At 38.5% G+C, this 19630-nt stretch overlaps 2 protein-coding genes across 2 annotated transcripts in view; one reads left to right on the top strand and one right to left on the bottom strand.

Moving 5' to 3' along the window:
- The window catches only part of PLCZ1 (phospholipase C zeta 1), a 44921-nt gene extending 34612 nt beyond the window's left edge, over window positions 1-10309 (top strand). Inside the window, exons 10-13 of the mRNA XM_053977824.1 lie at window positions 1983-2155; window positions 5051-5183; window positions 6745-6894; window positions 10152-10309. Of these exons, the coding sequence (XP_053833799.1) occupies window positions 1983-2155; window positions 5051-5183; window positions 6745-6894; window positions 10152-10234 (539 nt within the window). The 3' untranslated portion in view covers window positions 10235-10309. The remainder of the gene's footprint in view (window positions 1-1982; window positions 2156-5050; window positions 5184-6744; window positions 6895-10151) is intronic.
- A 3640-nt stretch (window positions 10310-13949) lies between these two features.
- Window positions 13950-19630, bottom strand: part of PIK3C2G (phosphatidylinositol-4-phosphate 3-kinase catalytic subunit type 2 gamma) — a 185437-nt gene continuing 179756 nt past the window's right edge. The window contains exons 32-33 of the mRNA XM_053977983.1: window positions 19462-19587; window positions 13950-14383 (exon numbers count right to left, since the gene is read on the bottom strand). Of these exons, the coding sequence (XP_053833958.1) occupies window positions 14231-14383; window positions 19462-19587 (279 nt within the window). The 3' untranslated portion in view covers window positions 13950-14230. The remainder of the gene's footprint in view (window positions 14384-19461; window positions 19588-19630) is intronic.

Genomic DNA, 19630 nt, shown 5'->3' with positions numbered 1-19630 from the left:
TTTGGGATTTTTCTAGACATGTTTTCCAGTTGTTCCTACTTGCTGCGTGTTGGTTCATGATGCAGAGCAATCTTAGCTAGCACAGATGGGATTCCTGTCAGATTAAATAGATGATGCACTCTGGGAGCTCTTCATGTATTCCACCCATTAATTGGTTTTGAGACTAGGAAACCAGGCTCGAGCTCTTCAGAAGTAACCCCACCAAAAACATGTGTAGTGCAAATATCAGGTCCATTGTACCAGCTGCTTCGCTCCTGTCTGTGTTGTTTGCTACAGAATGTTTTAAAAGGATCACCAAAGCAGCGAAGGAACAAATAATTTTTGCATGAAAACAATTTTGTGTGTTTTCCACTTGCGATAAGGATTTTTGCATTATGTCAAATGTTCATTCAATACATTCATATTATCTCATAGGAACAGGTAATAGTGTCCTCTTCATGAATTATTACAGGGAGTCACTTGAACTGCTTAAAGTCTTCTTTTTTCATTCCTACCAAACCACTGCTTTTAGTAAATGACTTCTTATCATTCTCTGTTTAACACATGCCACAGGTTCATAATGCCATAATTCATTGCTGATTTGACTTCTGCATTTTTTATTTTGAACGTGACAGGAAGCTCCGATGTACTGGAATAGGGGAAAATTTCATTAAACAAGTCTGTATTCCATGTTGCCTTTATCTCATGAATTACAATGTCCTGTTGATGAGAAATGTGATATTTTATTATTGGTGCTGCAGCAAACAAAAAATCTTTTGAACTGCCAAGGAAAGGAAAATCTGTCAGGCGTATTCTTACAATAATCACCAGTACTGGAGGAAAAAACTCCAAGAGAATGTGTTCTCACATAAATTTAAGAACACTTTTTAAATTGCTTCTAGTTCTATAAACTTATATTGCATTTTCACTGGGTATTCGAACTGTAAACGAAAGCTTCTTAATCTTCTGGGCGAGATGTTTTTGTGATGAATTCTGCACCATAACTAAGGTTAGATACAATCCTCTGGTTCTGACTTCTGCACCAGAACTGTGTTAGCAGGTTTGGAGTGCAGGGTCTTGCTGCTGTAGAGAAACTGGGATGTGAATTCAGTTCTTATGGAAAAAAAGGATCTCTCATTTCATATTCTCCAAGGTCTAATTTAGAAAGAAAAGGGAAAACAGATATAGCTAAATAAAAATATCTATAGGGTAATTCTTAAAATGGGTGCAGTTCTAAATAGTGCACTGCTTTTGTGCACAAATAATTAATTATTGAGTATGGGCATTTTTGAAGGAATTTTGAATGAGTTAGAGATGGGATTTCTGAGTTGTTTTTGATGATGTGATTTATTGTTCTTATCTTCTACGTAGATAGGAAGGGTGAGTTTGGCTTACATCTTTCCTGCATGGTTTAGAAGGTCACAAGACTCCTAGTTATAAGACCTTTTAAGGATTTATTGATTAATAAAACACTGTTAATAAGGATATTTATGGTTTTGACCTAATTCCTAAATATTTCATCTTATGGACTCATGTTGCAGTATAAGCTGTAAGCTTTCTTAGCCAATCATGTTATGACACATAAACTTACAGTATTGCATTCGAAACTCCTTGTTTACCTTTGTAACTACTTTTATTTTTTCTAGATCTTAAACTCTAAAACTCTAAAATTTCTTTTTCTTAACTTAACGTGTTTCTGCTTTAAACTATAAATCCCCATTTTTGCTTCTAGCGCCTAAGTTTGGAAACTTTTTCCAAGGTCTCAAATTAAATCCTGTGTTTAATTCTAAGCTTTGGCTTACAGGCCCAAAGTTCTTAGAGATCCTTACATTTCAGATTCCAACAATTGAGTATCACTTAATTTAAGGGAAATAACAAGATCTTATGTATGAATTGAGAGATATAGATACCTTAAGCTCATTTGCTTTTTTTTTTTTAATATTTGTTTTATAAAATGTTATCAAACCTACTTCACTAAAATCAGTATTGATCTAATTTTACAGTGGCTTTAAACTTCCAAACACCGGGCACACAAATGGAATTGCAAGATGGGAAATTCCTGGACAATGGTGGTTGTGGCTACGTGCTGAAACCTGAATTCTTGAGGGATCGCAATACCACGTTTACACCCCGAAATGTGGGAGCTTACAGCAAACCAATGTCTCTGTCAATAAGGGTAAGATTACTGAAGTCTTGCTTTGTTCCATAAAAATGGGAAAACAAAGGCTATGTAGTTCAGATGCAATTGTTATATATATTTTTTTTTCCATTTTATTCCCATTCCTGTGTGTTGGGAATGAATGTTTTCAGCAAGAAAGGTAAAACTCTCATATAGTATCAACTGCTGCTTGGGTGCTTTCCCATCTGCAGTTCACTTATGTTTGCTAAAATATATATAAGAGTTCAGAGCCCCTAAGAGTCTGAAAAAATACATGATTTTTCATGAAGCTGTATAAGGAAATATGAATAATGGAGCTGACAAATGGACCAATTAATTGTGCTTGTGGAAACTGAACTGAAAACGCGGAAATCAAATGTGCACTTTGGGTGTTATTTCTTTCAATATCAATAATACCATGTGTACTATTATAATGCTAATTGACAAATGGAAATTTTTAAAGATAAGATAGGAAGCTTTATGCTTCTTTTAAGTCTCATTATCTTCCTATGCATATATTAAAGACTATTTATAATCCTAAAATGGTATAAATAAGAGTGAAAGAAGGGATGAATTAGTAAGTCTTTGAATTATTTCTACTTCCCCCAAATTATAATGTGATTTATGTCCCAAAAATACTAGAAATGCATGTCATTTACAAATAAATGGTTAGAAAAGCCCTTTTTTTGAGATCAAGTAGATTAGTTATAATTGTTCACTAATTAGAAAACTCCCTTTCCCAATGAAAAAGTAATATTTCTGATTACACAGAATACCACTGGCAAAAATGCTATTTAATTAGCATATAATTAGTGTGTGTAATTGCTATTTTGTTTCTTTCAGAGTAATAAATAGTGGGGATAAAACAATAGTTAGTGACAATTATAAAATACTTACATAATGCACGCACCTAATGAAGAACATTTTAGTGTCCTGACAGTGAGCATACCAATTGTGAAAAGACATTGCTGGATGATTTCAGGCAGCCAGGCAAATACATCACTTATTTTAGCCCTAATTTGTATGAAGCTGGAATTAGGATGAGGAGAAACTCCAAATTGTAATGCAGGAGACAGACAAAATCATTGTCAATGCAAAGGAAGTGTCTGAGTTTGGAAGGAGCTGGAGAAGAGAAAGGCAGTGTTTTAGACTGAGGGTTTTAGACTCAGACTACAGGCTGGTAGAGGAGCAATGGCATCCCACTGGCTGAGGGACTGAAGGGCACAGAGAGCCCCATTCATAGTCAGCAGCAAAAACCAGGAAATGGTGGTTGAAGACAAAAGGAATTGGGAGCAGGAGTCAAAGGAAAAGCAGTTTCTGCTGGAAAAGTTACTAACTGGACAAATAGAGAAATGACTTAACAGAAAACAAAGATATAAAACATCTAGGGGGTAAATCAGAATGAATGAATGAAGAACAGAATAGTCACATAGGTCCTGATTTTACTGAATTCATTATCCTCAACCTGATGTGCCACAATTCCCATCAATAAGAGGCATAGACCTTTTGAAGCACAAAGAGATGAGATATTCAAGGTGCTTCACAAAGAGTCTTCTCAGTCTAACAGTTTTTACACCTCTCTGTTTGTCCACCTTGGGTCTCAAAAACGGATTGGATTGTGGATTTGGGTCATAGTGGGCTTAAAAGAACTCTCTCTTTTCCCACCCCAGGGGAGACTTAGACTGGCTTTAGCAATGGGTCATGCAGACCTTGACAAAAGCATTCAGGACATGGCAAGGATTCTCCCAGGTTCTCAGTGGGCAGCCCATCAGGGATTGCAAAGCTTTCTGGTGGAGGCAGTAGCTATTCCCTAGGAGGAAAGGGCATCGGTGTTTGCCAAGCCACTGCTCTTCAATATTTCAGGCTAGAAGTTCTCTTGGAGCACGGTGTTACAGAAAATACTGAAGCAAAACGTGGAATTTGTGGGTTTTGATTTTTTGGGTGGTTGACAGGGGAATAAGAATCTCTTATGATGCTTAGTCCTGAGACCAGGATCAGGGATCATATCTTGAACCTGCATTTTCAGGCTTGTATAGCTCTCTCAAAATATTTCATACACTGAATTTAAAAAGCTGATTATTGCACAGATGTTTACTCTTTCCTAGGTGTCCTGAAATATAGATAGAAAGCAAAGTTTTGACTTTCTTAAGTCCTTTGTTAGGCTGGGTGCCAGATTACAGGGCAGTCTGAGACAAAATTTCCAGGTAGATAACTAAATTAAGGAGAAAAACTTCAGGAAGCTCACTAAATGAGGAGTTTTTGTGTTACTGTGTAAGAGATGAGGCACAGGTGAGGCAGTCTGCTACATACCCTGTAGCACAATGCTGATGTCACCGTGGGTCTTGATGCTGATCCACTCCCCACAGATTGGAATTCATGAGCTTGATAGCAGCAAATGTAAAAACCACTGAGGACTGATTCCTCCAACATTATTATTTTGCATGGTAACAAAATATAATTTTTATGTGCAGCTATTGAGTAAAAAACCCTGAAAATTATAGTTTAAAATATGGTATCAGTTTTATATATGTATTTATAAAGAAGGTGGTGAAACACTGGCACAGGCAGCTCAGAGAGGTTGTATGTGTCCCATCCCTATAACCATTCAAGGTAAGTTTGGACTGGGCTTGGAGTAATCTGATCTAAACCACAATATTTATAAAAAATTATGAAAAAAAATAAATTAGATGGGAAGCACCATATTCTTGATTCCATTGTATTTAATATGTCTTTAATACACCAGTTTATGGCTGGTATATAATTAAATATATATATAATTAAATATATATATATAATTAAATATATATATAATTAAAGTAATTTCTTATGAACGTTATTTCTATTATGGCTACTATATGGCTGTGGTGAATAGTTCATTCTTACAGCTATTTCAATATAACATTGATTTTCCAGCTGATCAGTGGCCATCAGTTACCACCCAGCGCCATGTCGAAGACCAACAAAGCTGACCCCATGGTGCACATAGAAATCTATGGTGTGCCAGAGGATCAAGCAAGAAAGAAATCCAGTGTTGTAAAAAGCAATGGTGAGCATCAGTCTGATTCTCTTGGCTGTGAACAAAGCACAACAACATTTTATAAGGAATCACCAGCTCTGCACCCCAAGGAGTTGTTATGGAAAATGCGATTATTTCTCTCTAGACTAGAATCTCCTGGCACAAAATCTGTAGCAGAAATTCATGCTGTGTGCCGTTTTTCTAGACTGGTAGGTTAAGGAAGCACAAACTCCTAGCTGGGAGCACTGTCCCTTTCTAAAGCAAGATGGAAAGTTTTTTGCACGCTGCTGTGGGCTCATCCTGGACAGCAGCTCAGCCCCACAGAGCTGCTTGCCTGCTCTTCCCTATCTGGATGGGAAGAGGGCTGGAAGGGCCAAAATGAGAAAACCCATGGGTTTAGAAGACAGTTTAATAGGTAAAAAGCAAAAGTTGCGCGCACAAGCAAAGCAAAATAAGGAATTCATTCAGCACTTCCCATGGGCAGGCAGGGGTAGAGCCATTCCCAGGGAAACAAGGATTCTTTATGGAGCTTTGTGGGTACTTGTAAGACAGACACTGTAACCCTGAATGCCCTCCCTTCCTCCTTTCCCCCAGCTGTGAGCATGCCACCATTGCTCAGGAGCATCCCTTTGCTCAGCTGTCCTGCTTGTGTCTCTTCCCAACTTCCTGGGTACCCCCAGCCCCCTCACTGGGATGGGGAGGCTGATTTGCAGAGTGAGAGACAGAAATCTCAACACTGTGTAAGCCCTGTTCAGCAACAGCTCAAACACTGCTGTGTAACCAGGACTGTTTGGGTCAAAAATCCAAAATGCAGCACCATAGGGGTTGATATGAAGAAAATTAATCCTATCCCAGCCTAAACCAATACACAAATTGGTAAATTCAGACTGTTTCTCTTAAGCAATTGCTGTAACTTCACCACTTGTCTCATTTGAAGTTTCTAGTAGGAGTAATCCCTTAATTGCTTGACAGGTGAAGTGTGTACTTTTTGTAGCTGTCTTTGAGCACTCCCTTATCTTTATAATATAGATCTTCTTGATGTCTCAGACTACAAGTTCCCTGTGATCTCCCTTTTTCTGTACCTCTGTCTTCTATTCTTCCTTTTTCTTTTTTTTTTAGATGGCTGCTGTTTTAAATCAGCCCCTGAATTTCTTTTCTCTTTATGAACATTGCTAAAGACAAAGTAACCCCTTCTGTTCCACATTCTTTTTTTTGTATTTCTAGTCAAGTGCACGTTTTACTACCTGAATTTATTTATTTCCAACACTGTGAAAGGAGAAACTTTAGCAAAGGAATGAAACTGGTATGGCTATAGGAAAGTGTAGGTTGAGCAGAAGTTCTTAACCTGGCTATCCTTGGCCCATTTTGCTCTCTTTTAAGGGATGACACCAACTGTCTTAGGCTTTTGCACCACTACAGTCAGTGGGAGTCTCGTTATTTCTTTAAATGGGCACAGACATCTAGGGAAAAAGAATGACTATTTGCCAGTTCAGACTAGTGATAGCAGGTACGGTAATTCAGTTACTGAGTAGGAAAAGAGAAAAAAAAAAGAAATTGCATTTTAATCCTGTTTCTTTTCTGTTTTCATTAGCTTTGTGCCCTAAATGGAATGAAACCTTCTCTTTCCACATCCAAGTTCCAGAGCTGGCAATGATACGCTTCTGTGTGGAGGATGAGGTGTCTCTGGTCAACAATGAATTTCTTGGCCAATACACTTTACCTGTGATGAGCCTGAATACAGGTAATACTTTTATGTGAACCACGTATAACAGCTCAAAAAAATCTGCAACATTCCAGGCTTTTATTGTTACTGTAGCATTGAGAGAGTACAGCATCATGCCTGTTTTCTAGAGGGCGATTGTATAACTAAATGAATACATGGTACTTTCTTTTGAAATAGTTGTATTCTCTGAATGCAAATCCATGATGTTGAAATCAAGGCCATATTAATGACAGGTGATTATTCCCACTGCAGTATTCCATTCTAGATGGAAACTGCTCAGGTGGTATTTTAATTCATGGCAAGAAGTGAAACTAGTCAGAACTGCTATGAAGGCAACAGTTTTGTGCACTTCCTACTCAGATAAGTTCAAAACCCAATACCAAATTAAAACAAAGCAAACCACCAAAACTCCCTCAGGTAACCTATCTGCAACTCTACAGAGTGGAGAGCAATGGTTATAAATTAGATGAAATATGGCATTTTTTCTTGCTGGAGTTTCTTTTGTTAAGCCAGTAGAGTTCCTGGAACCTTTGTAATGAATAGGCTGCACATAAAGAGCAGACACAGAAGTCAATAGGCCAAGGAGAAAGGCTTATGTAAAATGGCTGTTTACAACACTGGCTTTCCAAAGCTACTTCTGACAAAACAAACAGCTTTTATTAGTGAATAAAGATGGGAAGGCAAAACATTGGAGCTGGCAACAGGCACTGCACTATTTTATTAAGCTTAACAGGATTTTAAATGGCTTTTTTTTCCCCTCATGTTTGGAAGTCATAAAGCTGCTTGTGATTCTTAGTTGAGGTTGAGGAGTTATACAAGAACAAAGACATTACTCTTAGAGCTCAGTTGTTTTTCTACAACATAAATTTTTACACTGATAACCTTTTACTTTCTTTTTATTTGTATACTTCTGGATAATGAAAGAAAACTCAACCCAACAACTCACAATGTCTGAGACAAATTCAAATATCAGGCACTGCTACTTACAAGTGCTTGTAAAAATTATTGAGGCTTTTTTTAGATACAAATTTTCAGTGTGGATTAATGTCTCTATAGGATTAATTTTGGTCATAAATGAGGGATTCATATTTTGGAAAAGTAAGAGCAGTAGATTTTTGAGGAAATATTTTCAGTGGAGTAATTCAAAATGGTAGGGAATGAGTTTAGGTACAAAAACTATAATTGATGCCAAACAAATTGCCCCAATTGCCATTTAACACAACATTAAAAGAAAGTAATTTGCCATAAGGATGCCCAGCATTATTGCAAGTATTTATTGCAATGCTTACCATTGAGACCTCTGAAGCCAGGTCTGGAACAATGGTTTTGCTTTAGGTACCCAGGCTCTCTAAACAGTGAAATGGGAAAATAATGTTCTTGCAGAGGGAGTCACAACAAGGAGAAGACAAGGGAAGAATTGCCTAAAATGCTGAAGGGTGAGCTAGGAGTTCAGGCTTACTCTTCAGCACTCCAATTGTTTTATTCTGTGCTCCAGGACTGTCCCTCAGTCCCTAGGATTTGTATCCCTGAGGTGTCCCTGAGGGCAAGTTGCTTCCAAAAGCTGAGCAGTGCTTACATCTTTTTATTTTCTTTGTCAGGCAGAGGGAAATAGTTGTGCCATTTCCTCCCTCTGCATTTTCTTTCAAAAGGATTCAAGTCTATATCCACACTGCCTTCCTTTCCCCAGCAGCAGACTCCCAACTACTTGTAGACTCCACTGGGGAGGAATGCTTGCTGCCCAGCTGTAGCAGAATTTGATTTTCCATGCAGTGATTATGTAGCTATACTCAGAGGGGCTGAAATTGAGAAAAATTCTCTTCCTGGGTGGTTAAAAGCAAATAACCTGGTACAGTCCCCTTGCCAATGAATCTGCCATGGAGAATACTAATACAGGACAGGAACTCAATTATTGCCTCTATTTTCACAGGATCCATAAGTAGTTAATTATTTAATGCAAATTGGAGCAATTTCAATTTTAAAAAAAAGTTTTACTTCTCTCGGGACACTTTGTAGAATATTCTACAAGAATAGGTAGAGGCTAGAACAGAAGTCTTCAGAAATTAATCTTAGTCCTTGGAGTGTATCTTTGGATAGGAAATCAACCAAGCCTTCCACATATTGTGTGCATGCCTTAAAAACTGATCTCAAATGTAAAGTGTCTGAAACCAGCTTTAATATCTGCTGCCCAGAATCTGAACTTTAAATACCAGAGGAACCTATGTATAATATGACAGAACAAGGGGAAATGGCCTTAAGCTGTGCCAGGAAAGGTTCTGCTGGACATCAGGGAGAATTTTGTCACTGGAAGGGCTGCCCAGAGAGGAGGTGGAATCATCATCCCTGAAGGTGTTACAGAAACAACTGGGTTCACAAGGTGTGATCAGTCAAAGGCTGGACTTGATGATCTTAGAGGCCTTTTCAAACTAAACAATTTTATGAGTCTGCATAAAAGAAGCAAGAAATTCCAAATCCAGGTACATGTGGGCCCCAAACACTCCACAGGCATCCAGATGGATCTAAAGAGGGATTTTGAAAACTTCAGTTTTGAAAACACAGATATTGATACAAAACAGAGACTTACTTAAATAGCTGGAATTATATATGCATAGCTAAAATACAGAATATTTTAAAATCAAAAGTGGCAATGTTTATTATTATGAAATAATGTTCATTTAGTCATATAAAGACATACAGGCTGGGGTTTTGAAGAGGAGATTGTTTTGTTTTCTGAGCAGGTAAGTGAATTATGTTTGAAACTTCTTCAAATGCTTCAACCAACCAGATGAACACGTAGTTTCTGATGGCATGACTTACCTCTAATAAAGTGAATTACTCATATGAAATCAACTTTTTAAAATGTCATGGCAGAAGACGCTACTCTTCACTTTTTTCTGCCTCAGCTGGACAGTGCATGGCTGCTGCAACACCATTCTGTAGGTGCCATCAATGCTGTTTCACATGCTGATTTCATTTGCTATACATTGTAAGCTTTGTCCATGTTTAAATATCACTAGGCTATAAGTCTTCCATTCGGAAACGCTAGTGTTTTTCACTCTGTCACTAAAAATACCAGAATTTAAATATTATATAGAGATATATGAGATAAACCAGCACAAATGGTGTTTATGTCCTGTATAATTTCATTTTATTTTAAAGGGCTATTTACAGAATCATAAATTATTATCTTATTTGCATAGATGATCATGAAACCACTCCATTATAATATCTGTGCTTGTGGTTAATACACTAATAAAGTTAAATCATTGTATTTCCAGGTTACCGTAACATTCCGCTGATATCCAAAGATGGCATCAAGCTGGAATCTGCATCGCTGTTTGCTCATATCTGGTACTATTAGTGATGTTCTGCAGAAGAAATTGTTCTGGGGGATTGTCCCCTGCTTTAATAAAGTAGCATTTCTGGCTTTGCAACAGCCCAGTGGCCTGATTCCCAGACTGGCATATTCTCAATGATTTTATGAAGCCAGTGGGACTTTTATGGAAGGGGTATCCTGAATAAGGGCTGCTGTCCTTGGCCCTCCTGCTATTTTTCTGAAGGAGAAGACTGGGTTTGAGAAAACCTACTGAGCTTTGAAATGCACAAGTGTTGGAAAATCCCAGCTCTACAGAGATGGGGTAACTGAGAGATGTTTTAAAAGATTTTATTCCATTATCAGGCTCGTTGAAGGGTGAGACACAGAGATGTAAAACTCAACGCCATTCAATCAGAAGCCACCCTATTTCCTGGTTACAATACCTTATAAATGTTTTTTCAGCCTATTAGCTTTGCCACACAATGCTGCTAACACTTCTAACACCAATCACCTGCTCTTTTACCCCACGAGGTCCTGCTGCAATGCATCTTTCACAGTTCTAATTCTCCAAAATATCTGGTCTTTTTGCGAGGCCATCTTTTGAAACTTGTTTCAAGTTAAATCTCTCTCTCTCAACAATGCCATCTCTATTCCATGGCCTTCCTAAGCCAGCACACCTTATCTCAGAGTTTGCATACGCATGTATGAGGCTGTGTGAGCTTTCAGTCAGGTTGAGAATCCAAATTTACAAATTTGGATTTACAAATCCACTTCTCACACACAAGTCCACGGGACCTGATGAGATCCATCCACAGGTCCTGAGGGAACTGGCCTGAGCTGCTATCCATCATACTTGAGAAGTCATGGCAGGCCAGGGAAGTTCCCACTGATGGAAAAAGGGGAAATAGCCCACATTTGCTATCAAAAGCAGCATTGAAGGAGGTGATCTTACCCTCCCACTCTGCTCTCAGGAGATCCCACCTGGAAAGTTGCATTCAGCTCTGGGGCCCCCAACATAAGAAAGGTGTTGATCTTTGGGAGTGAGTCCAGAGCAGGGCCATGAAAATGATCAGAGGTGTGCAGCACCTCTGCTGTGAGGAAAGGTTGAGAGAATTGGAGCTGCTCAGCCTAGAGAAGAAAAAGACTCCAGGGAGACCTTCTAGAACCTTCCAGCAGAAGGACATGTAGTGATTGGACAGGGGTGGATGGTTTTAAACTGAAAGAAGGTAAGTTTAATTGGGTATTAGGAAGAAATTCTTTACTGTGAGGGTGATGAGGCCCTGGCACAGGTTTCCAGAGAAGTTGTGGACTCCTCATCCTTGGAAGTGTCCAAGGCCAGTTGGATGAGGCTCTAAGCCACCTACAAAGTGTTTCTGGTCATGGCAGGGGGTTGGAATGAAATGATTTTTAAGAGCCCTTCCAACCCAAGCCATTCTGTGATTCTATTATTCTCAGAAACAATTCATAAATACTGAATGTTTTTGGATATTTTTAAAATTCAGTTAATGTCACTCGGAGCAAATTTCAAATTTATGATTAATTATTGAGTGAGAATATTAGTCCAATATATATGAGAGATCATGCTAATTTTTAGGATATGAGGATGTGAAATTGACATTTTTATTTGTATTGAATAAAATTTATTACCATTGTACCTTTTCAAGTGAACAGGAAAAATTACCCATACAATGTTCCCTTTAAATTTGTAAAAATGAGTTCTGATTGGGCTATTCCTCTTTAGTGCCCACTGTCATTGTCTTACCTGACAAAAACAGTTTTGAGAAAAAAAAAAGTATTTCTTAAAATCATAAAAAATCATATGCTAGTATTGGTACCTTTCCTTAGCTTAGTCTTGAACCTCCTGCTGCTAAAGCAAGATAAAAAATTCATGGGCTGATTTGTAAAGAACCATGTTCCTCATAGGAACAGGGAACTCAGGAAGCAGGAAACACAGTACTCTGAGGAGAACTAGAGAATTTTAGAAAAAGCCAGGGCTGATTATGTGTGTGAAGATCTGTGAGGACAACTTCTTGCCTACCAGAGCTATCAGTGTAGATCTTGCCCATAAGACACAATTTTCCCATTTTCCTTCCAGAACTGAAGTATTGTTGGCCTGCCACAGGACTACAGTTACACAACTAATGGCAGATTTGTTACTCAAATATTATTTTTTTTTATAAAAAGGATGTTATATTGACAAGTTGCTTTAATATCAAACACTGTTGCTTAAGTTTGCAGACAGTTCTGATAATACATTGTAATGCTCTTTTTATTTATTGCTATTCTAATGCTGTTTTATTTAATGTTGCTGTAAGATGGAAAATCAGGGCATGTGGTAAACAAGGGTTAGAAAATGTCACAGGAAATAACACTGTTAGAAAATCGCATTATAGTTTTAATAAGGAAACTGAGACAGTAGACTGAGAGGAATCTAAAATCAATATTGAACTGTAAGGTCAGGTAATTTGATAACTTTGTAAGCTGGTCTCAGTGTGTTTTCTGTGCTTGAATGACTTGATTTGTTTCCCAGGAGAGCCTACAGCATAAAATTTTGGTGTCTTGATCTTTGTAGTGATGATATTCTGTGTGCCAGCCATCGTCCCTTGCATGTGGTAAATATTTTACAGTTTCTTACAGCTCTGAATAGACTAATAATATTAATATTCAAACAGAGTTCCCCTCACCTCCCCTTACTGAGGAGGATCTTAGTACACCAGTTTGACTGGGGAAAGAATTTTCAGATAAAACCTGATCAAGTCCATTGGTTTGATGCTGAGAAAAATTCCAGCTGATTTAATTTCCTAACTAACACTCCAAGTCCCACTTCAGGAGCTTTATAGAGCTTTATATTCTGAAGACTGATGTGAGTATCCTTTGGGATAAGAAGGCAATTACCTTCACTTCTGGGATTATTACCCCTCTGTAGAGCACTTTTCCACCTGGTAGGACAAATGTCAGATCTGTCCTGCATATGGTAACTTAAAATTTACAGCAGATCAGATCACAAATCAACATATCTCCTGTGCCTTAAAAATGTGCCCCTGGCCCTGGAAAGGTTTATTTACATGGTCAGTGGGTCTGGCAATAATGGGCAGTTCACTGTGGCTGCTCACATGCCAAATGCTTAAAGATGTGCTTAAGTGCTTCCTCAAATTAGGGGAAAACAGAGCCCATAATTAGCATCTGTGAAGTTAAAGGAACTACTAATGTTCATTATTTACTTTATAAACATATATTTTATAGCTGTGAGGTCTATTCAATGCATGTATTGACTTGAACCCCTTATGCAACATGTGGGAAGACTGCTGAACAAATATCTGTGGTATCATGATCTTAAATAAATCCCCCACTGAAAGCTCACATTCAATATATTCTCTTTATTCATTAACATTAGCTTTTCCCTTCTTCTTTCTTCACACCAATGATCAGTTATATCTGTCTCTTGGATGTCAGAATAAGAGAAACAATGACATATATCACTGACAAATTAATATCCTGGATTAAATGTTCCATTGTATCAAAACTTTTAAAGTTCTTAAAAAACCAAAAGTATTGATTGGGTAAGATTTAATGTGAAATTTGCTGGACATCTGAAATATATTGGCAGGGAACCATCCCATGGTTTTCTGGTGACCTCATCACATACAGTGATGATAAATTACACCATTATCAGCATTGTTCCAACACAGTCAGTGGAATTAATGGGCAAAGAGTGAGCCCCCACACACTGATGTGTACAGAATTCAGTATTTTTACAGCACTATTTAATATTAACAAAACCAAGCCCTTCATTGCTGTCACAAGAACTTTCTGCATGTTACTACAAGTCCTTAGCATGGGATTCCTTAACCTCACACTGTCAGGAATCCGTGGCAGGAAGATGGCAGCACTTTTAAGACAATAGCCTTATGGTTAGAAATGTTAGGGTACGTGCTCAGCAGATGACTGCCTATTCTCAAGGGCAACTGAGACAAAACGCACCGTGGGAAATGGGATAAAGAAACATCAGAGGGCAAATAATTGAATCATCTCAGAGAACATTTAAATTAAACAGTTTCCCAGTGGGTACCACTTTTCTTCATTTAACTGGACACTGCTCAGTTGAATGTTAACAGCTCCCACAAATGTTCCTTTGCTCCTCACAACAAGCTTCAGTACACGGCCGTGGAGCTCTGAGACTCTGTCATAGACAATCTGAAATCATGTAAAGTGAAAAAGAAAAAACCACACAAGTTGGTTAATCTATTTGACAGGCAAAGCACTTCAATGCAGCGTTCAGGATGATGATTAATCCAACTTTGTGATAATTGCTTTAAACTTCCATCCAGAATAGTAAGTTATTAACCATGAGCCAAATTCACTTAACTCAGTAAATTTACCTCAGAAATACATTTGACCTTATCTAGTTTATATAAAGAGATTCTACCTTAGAATCACAAGCTTAGGCTCGTGAGATCTGATTATTTTAAAATAAATATTATTATTATTTCAAAGCATTAAATTTTATAATATTATTATATAGTATAATATACTATATATAATTATATCTATTATATAATTATTAGATACATATAATATATATAATATATATGATACTATCTACTATATATCAAATGCATATAATTTTATATATAATATATGTTATAATAATATATTATATACTATGATATATAATAGTATATATTAATTATTAAAATTATTATTTTAAAATAAATCTGTCTTGAACAATGCTTGAGAGGGAAAAAAAAAATCAGTATTCATATTTTTCCCTGTGAAAACTGGAAAAGATTGGACCCAGTTTAGCAAATGGAAGTTACTAAATTTAGATGTTTCTGATACTCCAGAAGTGCTGTTGATACTTCTCAAAATAAATGAGACAGTAGTTTAGCATGTCTTAAAAAATTACTAATGCCTATAGATTTAAAATAGCTCTTAAATTACCTTATTACTGTGAGAGCACACAGGGATTAAGTATGAAATTTTAATGGTGTATTTTTTGAATTTAAATAAATCTAAACAATCTGGAGCAATAGCCCAACAAGAATCAGCTGCAATCAGAAGAGATTCCCATGCTTCAGTCTCTGCATCAATCAAAAACTGCTGAGTGAACTGCCTGTGAGCTGATAAAATGTGAGGGAATGCTCTCAGATAGTGCAGGAAAGGTAAGCCCCCTTAAGAGAAGTCCATTTAATCTAAAATTTGTATGGCTGGAAATGTTCTTGCTATTTTAGTTGCACTGGAAAAACGCTTTGAATTTTGAATTTTGAATTTTGAATTTAATCTCTCTATGCTGTTCGAAAAGCAAATGTGGTGACATTCTCTCACTTCAGGAGAATGGGAAACTGCCTAAAAGGCATTTGCCTGCTTGGATTTTCCATGGAATCCCTACCTAAGGCACTGCTGAGGAGCAGGAAAGGCAGACTGAGCCCCCCTAGCTTGGATCTCTGCAGGCTGGACTGATGAGCCCTCTCTGTACTTCCACGTGCAACTGCAGGAATTTCTCAGGGAGCATGGAATGCACAGGACACCAGGCAACCCTCACAGAAAGCACCAACAAGACCAAGAAAGGTCTTACCAGGGGCTTAACATTTCCTTTTCCATTTAGAAACCTTTGGAAATAATAGTTTGGGATGGATGTCATGAAATTTGCACCTGGTGCTTTTTGGTCTTCATCTTTACTGTGCCTATTTTGCCAAATTGTCTGTGAATTACCAATTTCACAGCTTCTCTTTCACTCACCAAAATAAAAGTGAGATGATGAAGAAAATCTGAAAAGCAAAGACTGGCACAGTAAGCATAACACAATTTAGAATAAATCTGTGATCTGACACTGAGGCAATGCTAATGTTACCAAAGAAAGGTGCCTTGTTTCTTTGCCAATATATTAAAGGTACCAGGTGCTGCTTTAAATCACCAAAAACTACACATATCAGCTGTAAATGCTAAGAAACTGAACTGGGGTAATGAACAACTTTCAATCTTTGGCCAAAAATAGGCTCTAATCTTTGAGCAATGACAGACACTTGCAGTGCAGGGTGGGTGGTTTTCAAATGATCCCAGTAAACTGTGTCTAAAATGGTATTGCAAATTCAGCTGGAGTAAGGTATACGTTATCATCAGGATGTAGGGACAGAAGAAAGGTCTGGAGAAGGCTGAATTAGGGTGTGGATAAAACAAATGCCACCTGCCAGAATTTGGGAACAATTAAATCCTGAAATGATTGTGCACTGAGAATATTTGCCAGCCTGTTACACAAATAGATCAGATGGAGGTGAGTTATATGTGGCCATGCAGCAAATCATTGAGACAGTTAGGACTGGAATTCAACTATTCCTGGCTCCAAAAAGAGAAACACTGTTGACCTACAGGAGTCTAATGACATTTTAATCACAAATGAGGGACAGTTGCTTCTCCTTAGGTAGCCATGGCACAGTTCCTAGATTTGGTAATTAATCCAAGGTAGCTTTGATGCATGGTGCTGGAGGGAGTGGCCGTGGCTCCTGGTGCAGTTCCCCTCCTCCCCTTCCATCAGACTGGCTGGGGCTGCCTTCATTTTCTCTTTGTATTCCATTTCTCTGTGTTACTCTTCTTCTCCACCACCACTTCTTAATGCAATATAACATTAACTACTGTGAATGCCACAAATTCCAAAATCCAGATGCAGGCACAGGAGAAAAGAAGGATTTGTTTGCTAAAAGTCACTCCAAAACATTTGCTGTAACTCATTTTATTGTCAGCCCTCCTGGACTTTCGCATCTTTACTCTCACACAGGAGTAAAAAACAAACATAAAAAGCACCTTTGCAAGGTTGATAATTTGCTGTAGGCAGTCATAAGCAATAGAAGTACAAAACTAAAATCAAAAATACCCAAGAGAAGCACATTTCAGATTTTTCTCAGTCTGGAACAAAGAAAGAAATTAATATACAGCTTCCTTCCAGCCATTTGGCTTTAATAAAAACTTATGAACTCGTAAAAAAGGCTACTACATTTCTGTACACAGTGTTTTGGACAGTAACTAACTTAAGAGACAGCTGATTTATATTTTTAGTAGTTTTTCTTCCCTGGGGCAGCTTCTGCCTCAGTCTACCAGCCTTGGACAAAAAATGCATCCAGAATGACATCACATATGGAGGAGCAGAGCTGCTACAGCACAGGCATTGGGTTGGAAATGGCCAAGTTCAGTGGAACCATATGTCCCCACTGTGATTAGCACTTCCCAGGGAAAAAACACTGAGCATCTGGGAAGAAGGCTCTCAGTTTTGATTAAGGACATTAAAGTTTTCATGGAATTTCTTTTAATGGCAGTGGAATACTCGTGAACCACAATTAAATCTCCTCCCAGTGACTACTGACTGACTGCAGACAGGATTTTGGATTTCATTGCATTCAAAGGAATCTAAGAACAATTTGAAAGATAATTGTCTTCCAATGTTGCTGGCTGGCTCTTGTCTGTTGTCCATTTTGGATACCTTACAATGAATGTTATGATATAATCACATTATCTTCCTTTGCTTTAAATGTCCTTTAAATGTAAAGCAATTTCTTTAGACAGATTATTTAGATTCATTCCACTCTGATAGCAAAAAGAAGGAAAGAACAAAAAATAAAGCCTACTTCCTTGTTATTCCACTGCAGTACTATGGGGAGGGAAATTTGTCTCAGCTGTGAGCAGCAACACTACTCTAGGAGCTTTCTTACAGAAAGCTGGAAGTCATCAGTGTAAGCAGACAACTTTTGTAATTAACAGATGTGGGAAAAGGGAAATATTAGAACTCCAGGAGTGAGAAACTAAGAGATAAGCACTCAGACTCTGCTGACTAACCTAAGCTTTATCATATCTTATCTATGAAACAGGGTGGAGTGGTAATATTTTCCATGCCTTCTGCTTTATAGCTTGCTGAAAGAACATTTGTAAATTACTTTGAGATCTTTAGGAGATTTGCTACATGTAATAATTATAATCTCCAATCCCACCTACTGTTTCAATCTCATCTGTCCTTACAAATGAACACAGTTTATACCTCTTCCCATTCTGTCATAAATGTTTCTCCATACAAATGTTTCCTTTCACCCCAGAGGCATGAGCACTTCAGTGGTGTGTGAAATAATCATATATAGCTGTGAACTGATGGCATTTTAACATAAAAAGAACCTGGCTATTTATTCTTGTGTTATCATTTAGGACAGTGACAACCAATTTTCAAATGTTAATTTGAATAACAGCATCCATTCAATTAATACTTTTCATGCTGTTGTGCATATCTGCACTCAGAACTGCTGGGTTATGGTGCAATGATGCTTGGCCTCATTTGGCTAACATGTAACTTTGCTTATGGGGTAAGGCAGAGCACTGTGAAAAATCCAACTGCTTTCCTGAAGAGAGAGACGTAAGAGACACCATGTCACTTCTGAGAAAGGTGCAAAACAGACAGTTGCCCCCATTTCTGGTTCAGCTTCTGATACATTCCTTCTTTTTGGTCACCCTCATTGCAAAATGCTGTATTGTTGTTTTATTTCAAGAGTGGGCAAAGCAAATAAAGCAAGTTGCACCTGTGTGGGTTGTGGGTGGCCTGCTGGGAAGCAGCTCTGCAGAGAAGGACCTGGGGCTCCTGGTGGACAGCAGGCTGCCCATGAAACAGCAGTGTGCCCTCATGGCCAAAAAGGGCTCCTGGGGTGCATTAGGAAAAGCACTGACAGCAGGTTGAGGGAGTGATCCTGCCTCTACTCAGCCCCAGGGAGGCACAGCTGGAGTGCTGTGTCCAGTTCTGGGCTCAACACACCCAGAAAAGCAGGGAACCACTGGAGTGAGTCCAGTGAAGGGCTGTGGAGATGGTGAGGGACAGGAGCATCTCTCTCATGAGAAAAAGCTGAGTGAGCTGGGGCTGTTCACCCTGGAAAAGAGACAGCTGAGAGGGGGCCTCACCCATGTCTGTCAGTGTCTGCAGGAAGAGCTCAGGGGATGCACCAGGCTCTGCTCTGTGGGGCCCAGAAATGGGACAGGAGGCAACAGGAGGACCTGATGCCCAGGAAGTTTCACCTGAATGTGAGGAAGAACTTCCTTGTGCAGCGATTGAGCAGATTGTCCAGAGTGGGTGTGGAGTGTCCCTCACTGAGATATCCCATCTGGACACACTGCTGTGCCATGTGCTCTGGAATGGCCCCGCTGGAGCTGGGAGGTGGCACCAGATGCCCACTGTGGGCCCTTCCAGCCTGACCCATTCCATGATTCTGTGAAACAAGAAAGGGTGGAAGAAAGTGGATGGTACTCACAAGTTCATTGTAAGTAGGGTCAGAGCCTTTTGGAGCTGTTCTTGTTTTCCTTCGACTGACCTCGCAAGGGTCTGGCAGAAGATAAAATTCAGCGTGTGCACTTGGGGCAGAGCCATCTGGGAGGCGCTGGAAAACAAGAAGGTCACAAATATGAATGTCCATGTTCTAG

This window comes from Vidua macroura, chromosome 5, assembly GCF_024509145.1.
Source record: "Vidua macroura isolate BioBank_ID:100142 chromosome 5, ASM2450914v1, whole genome shotgun sequence".
Lineage (NCBI taxonomy): Eukaryota > Metazoa > Chordata > Aves > Passeriformes > Viduidae > Vidua > Vidua macroura.
This window is presented reverse-complemented; position numbering and strand designations above follow the sequence as displayed.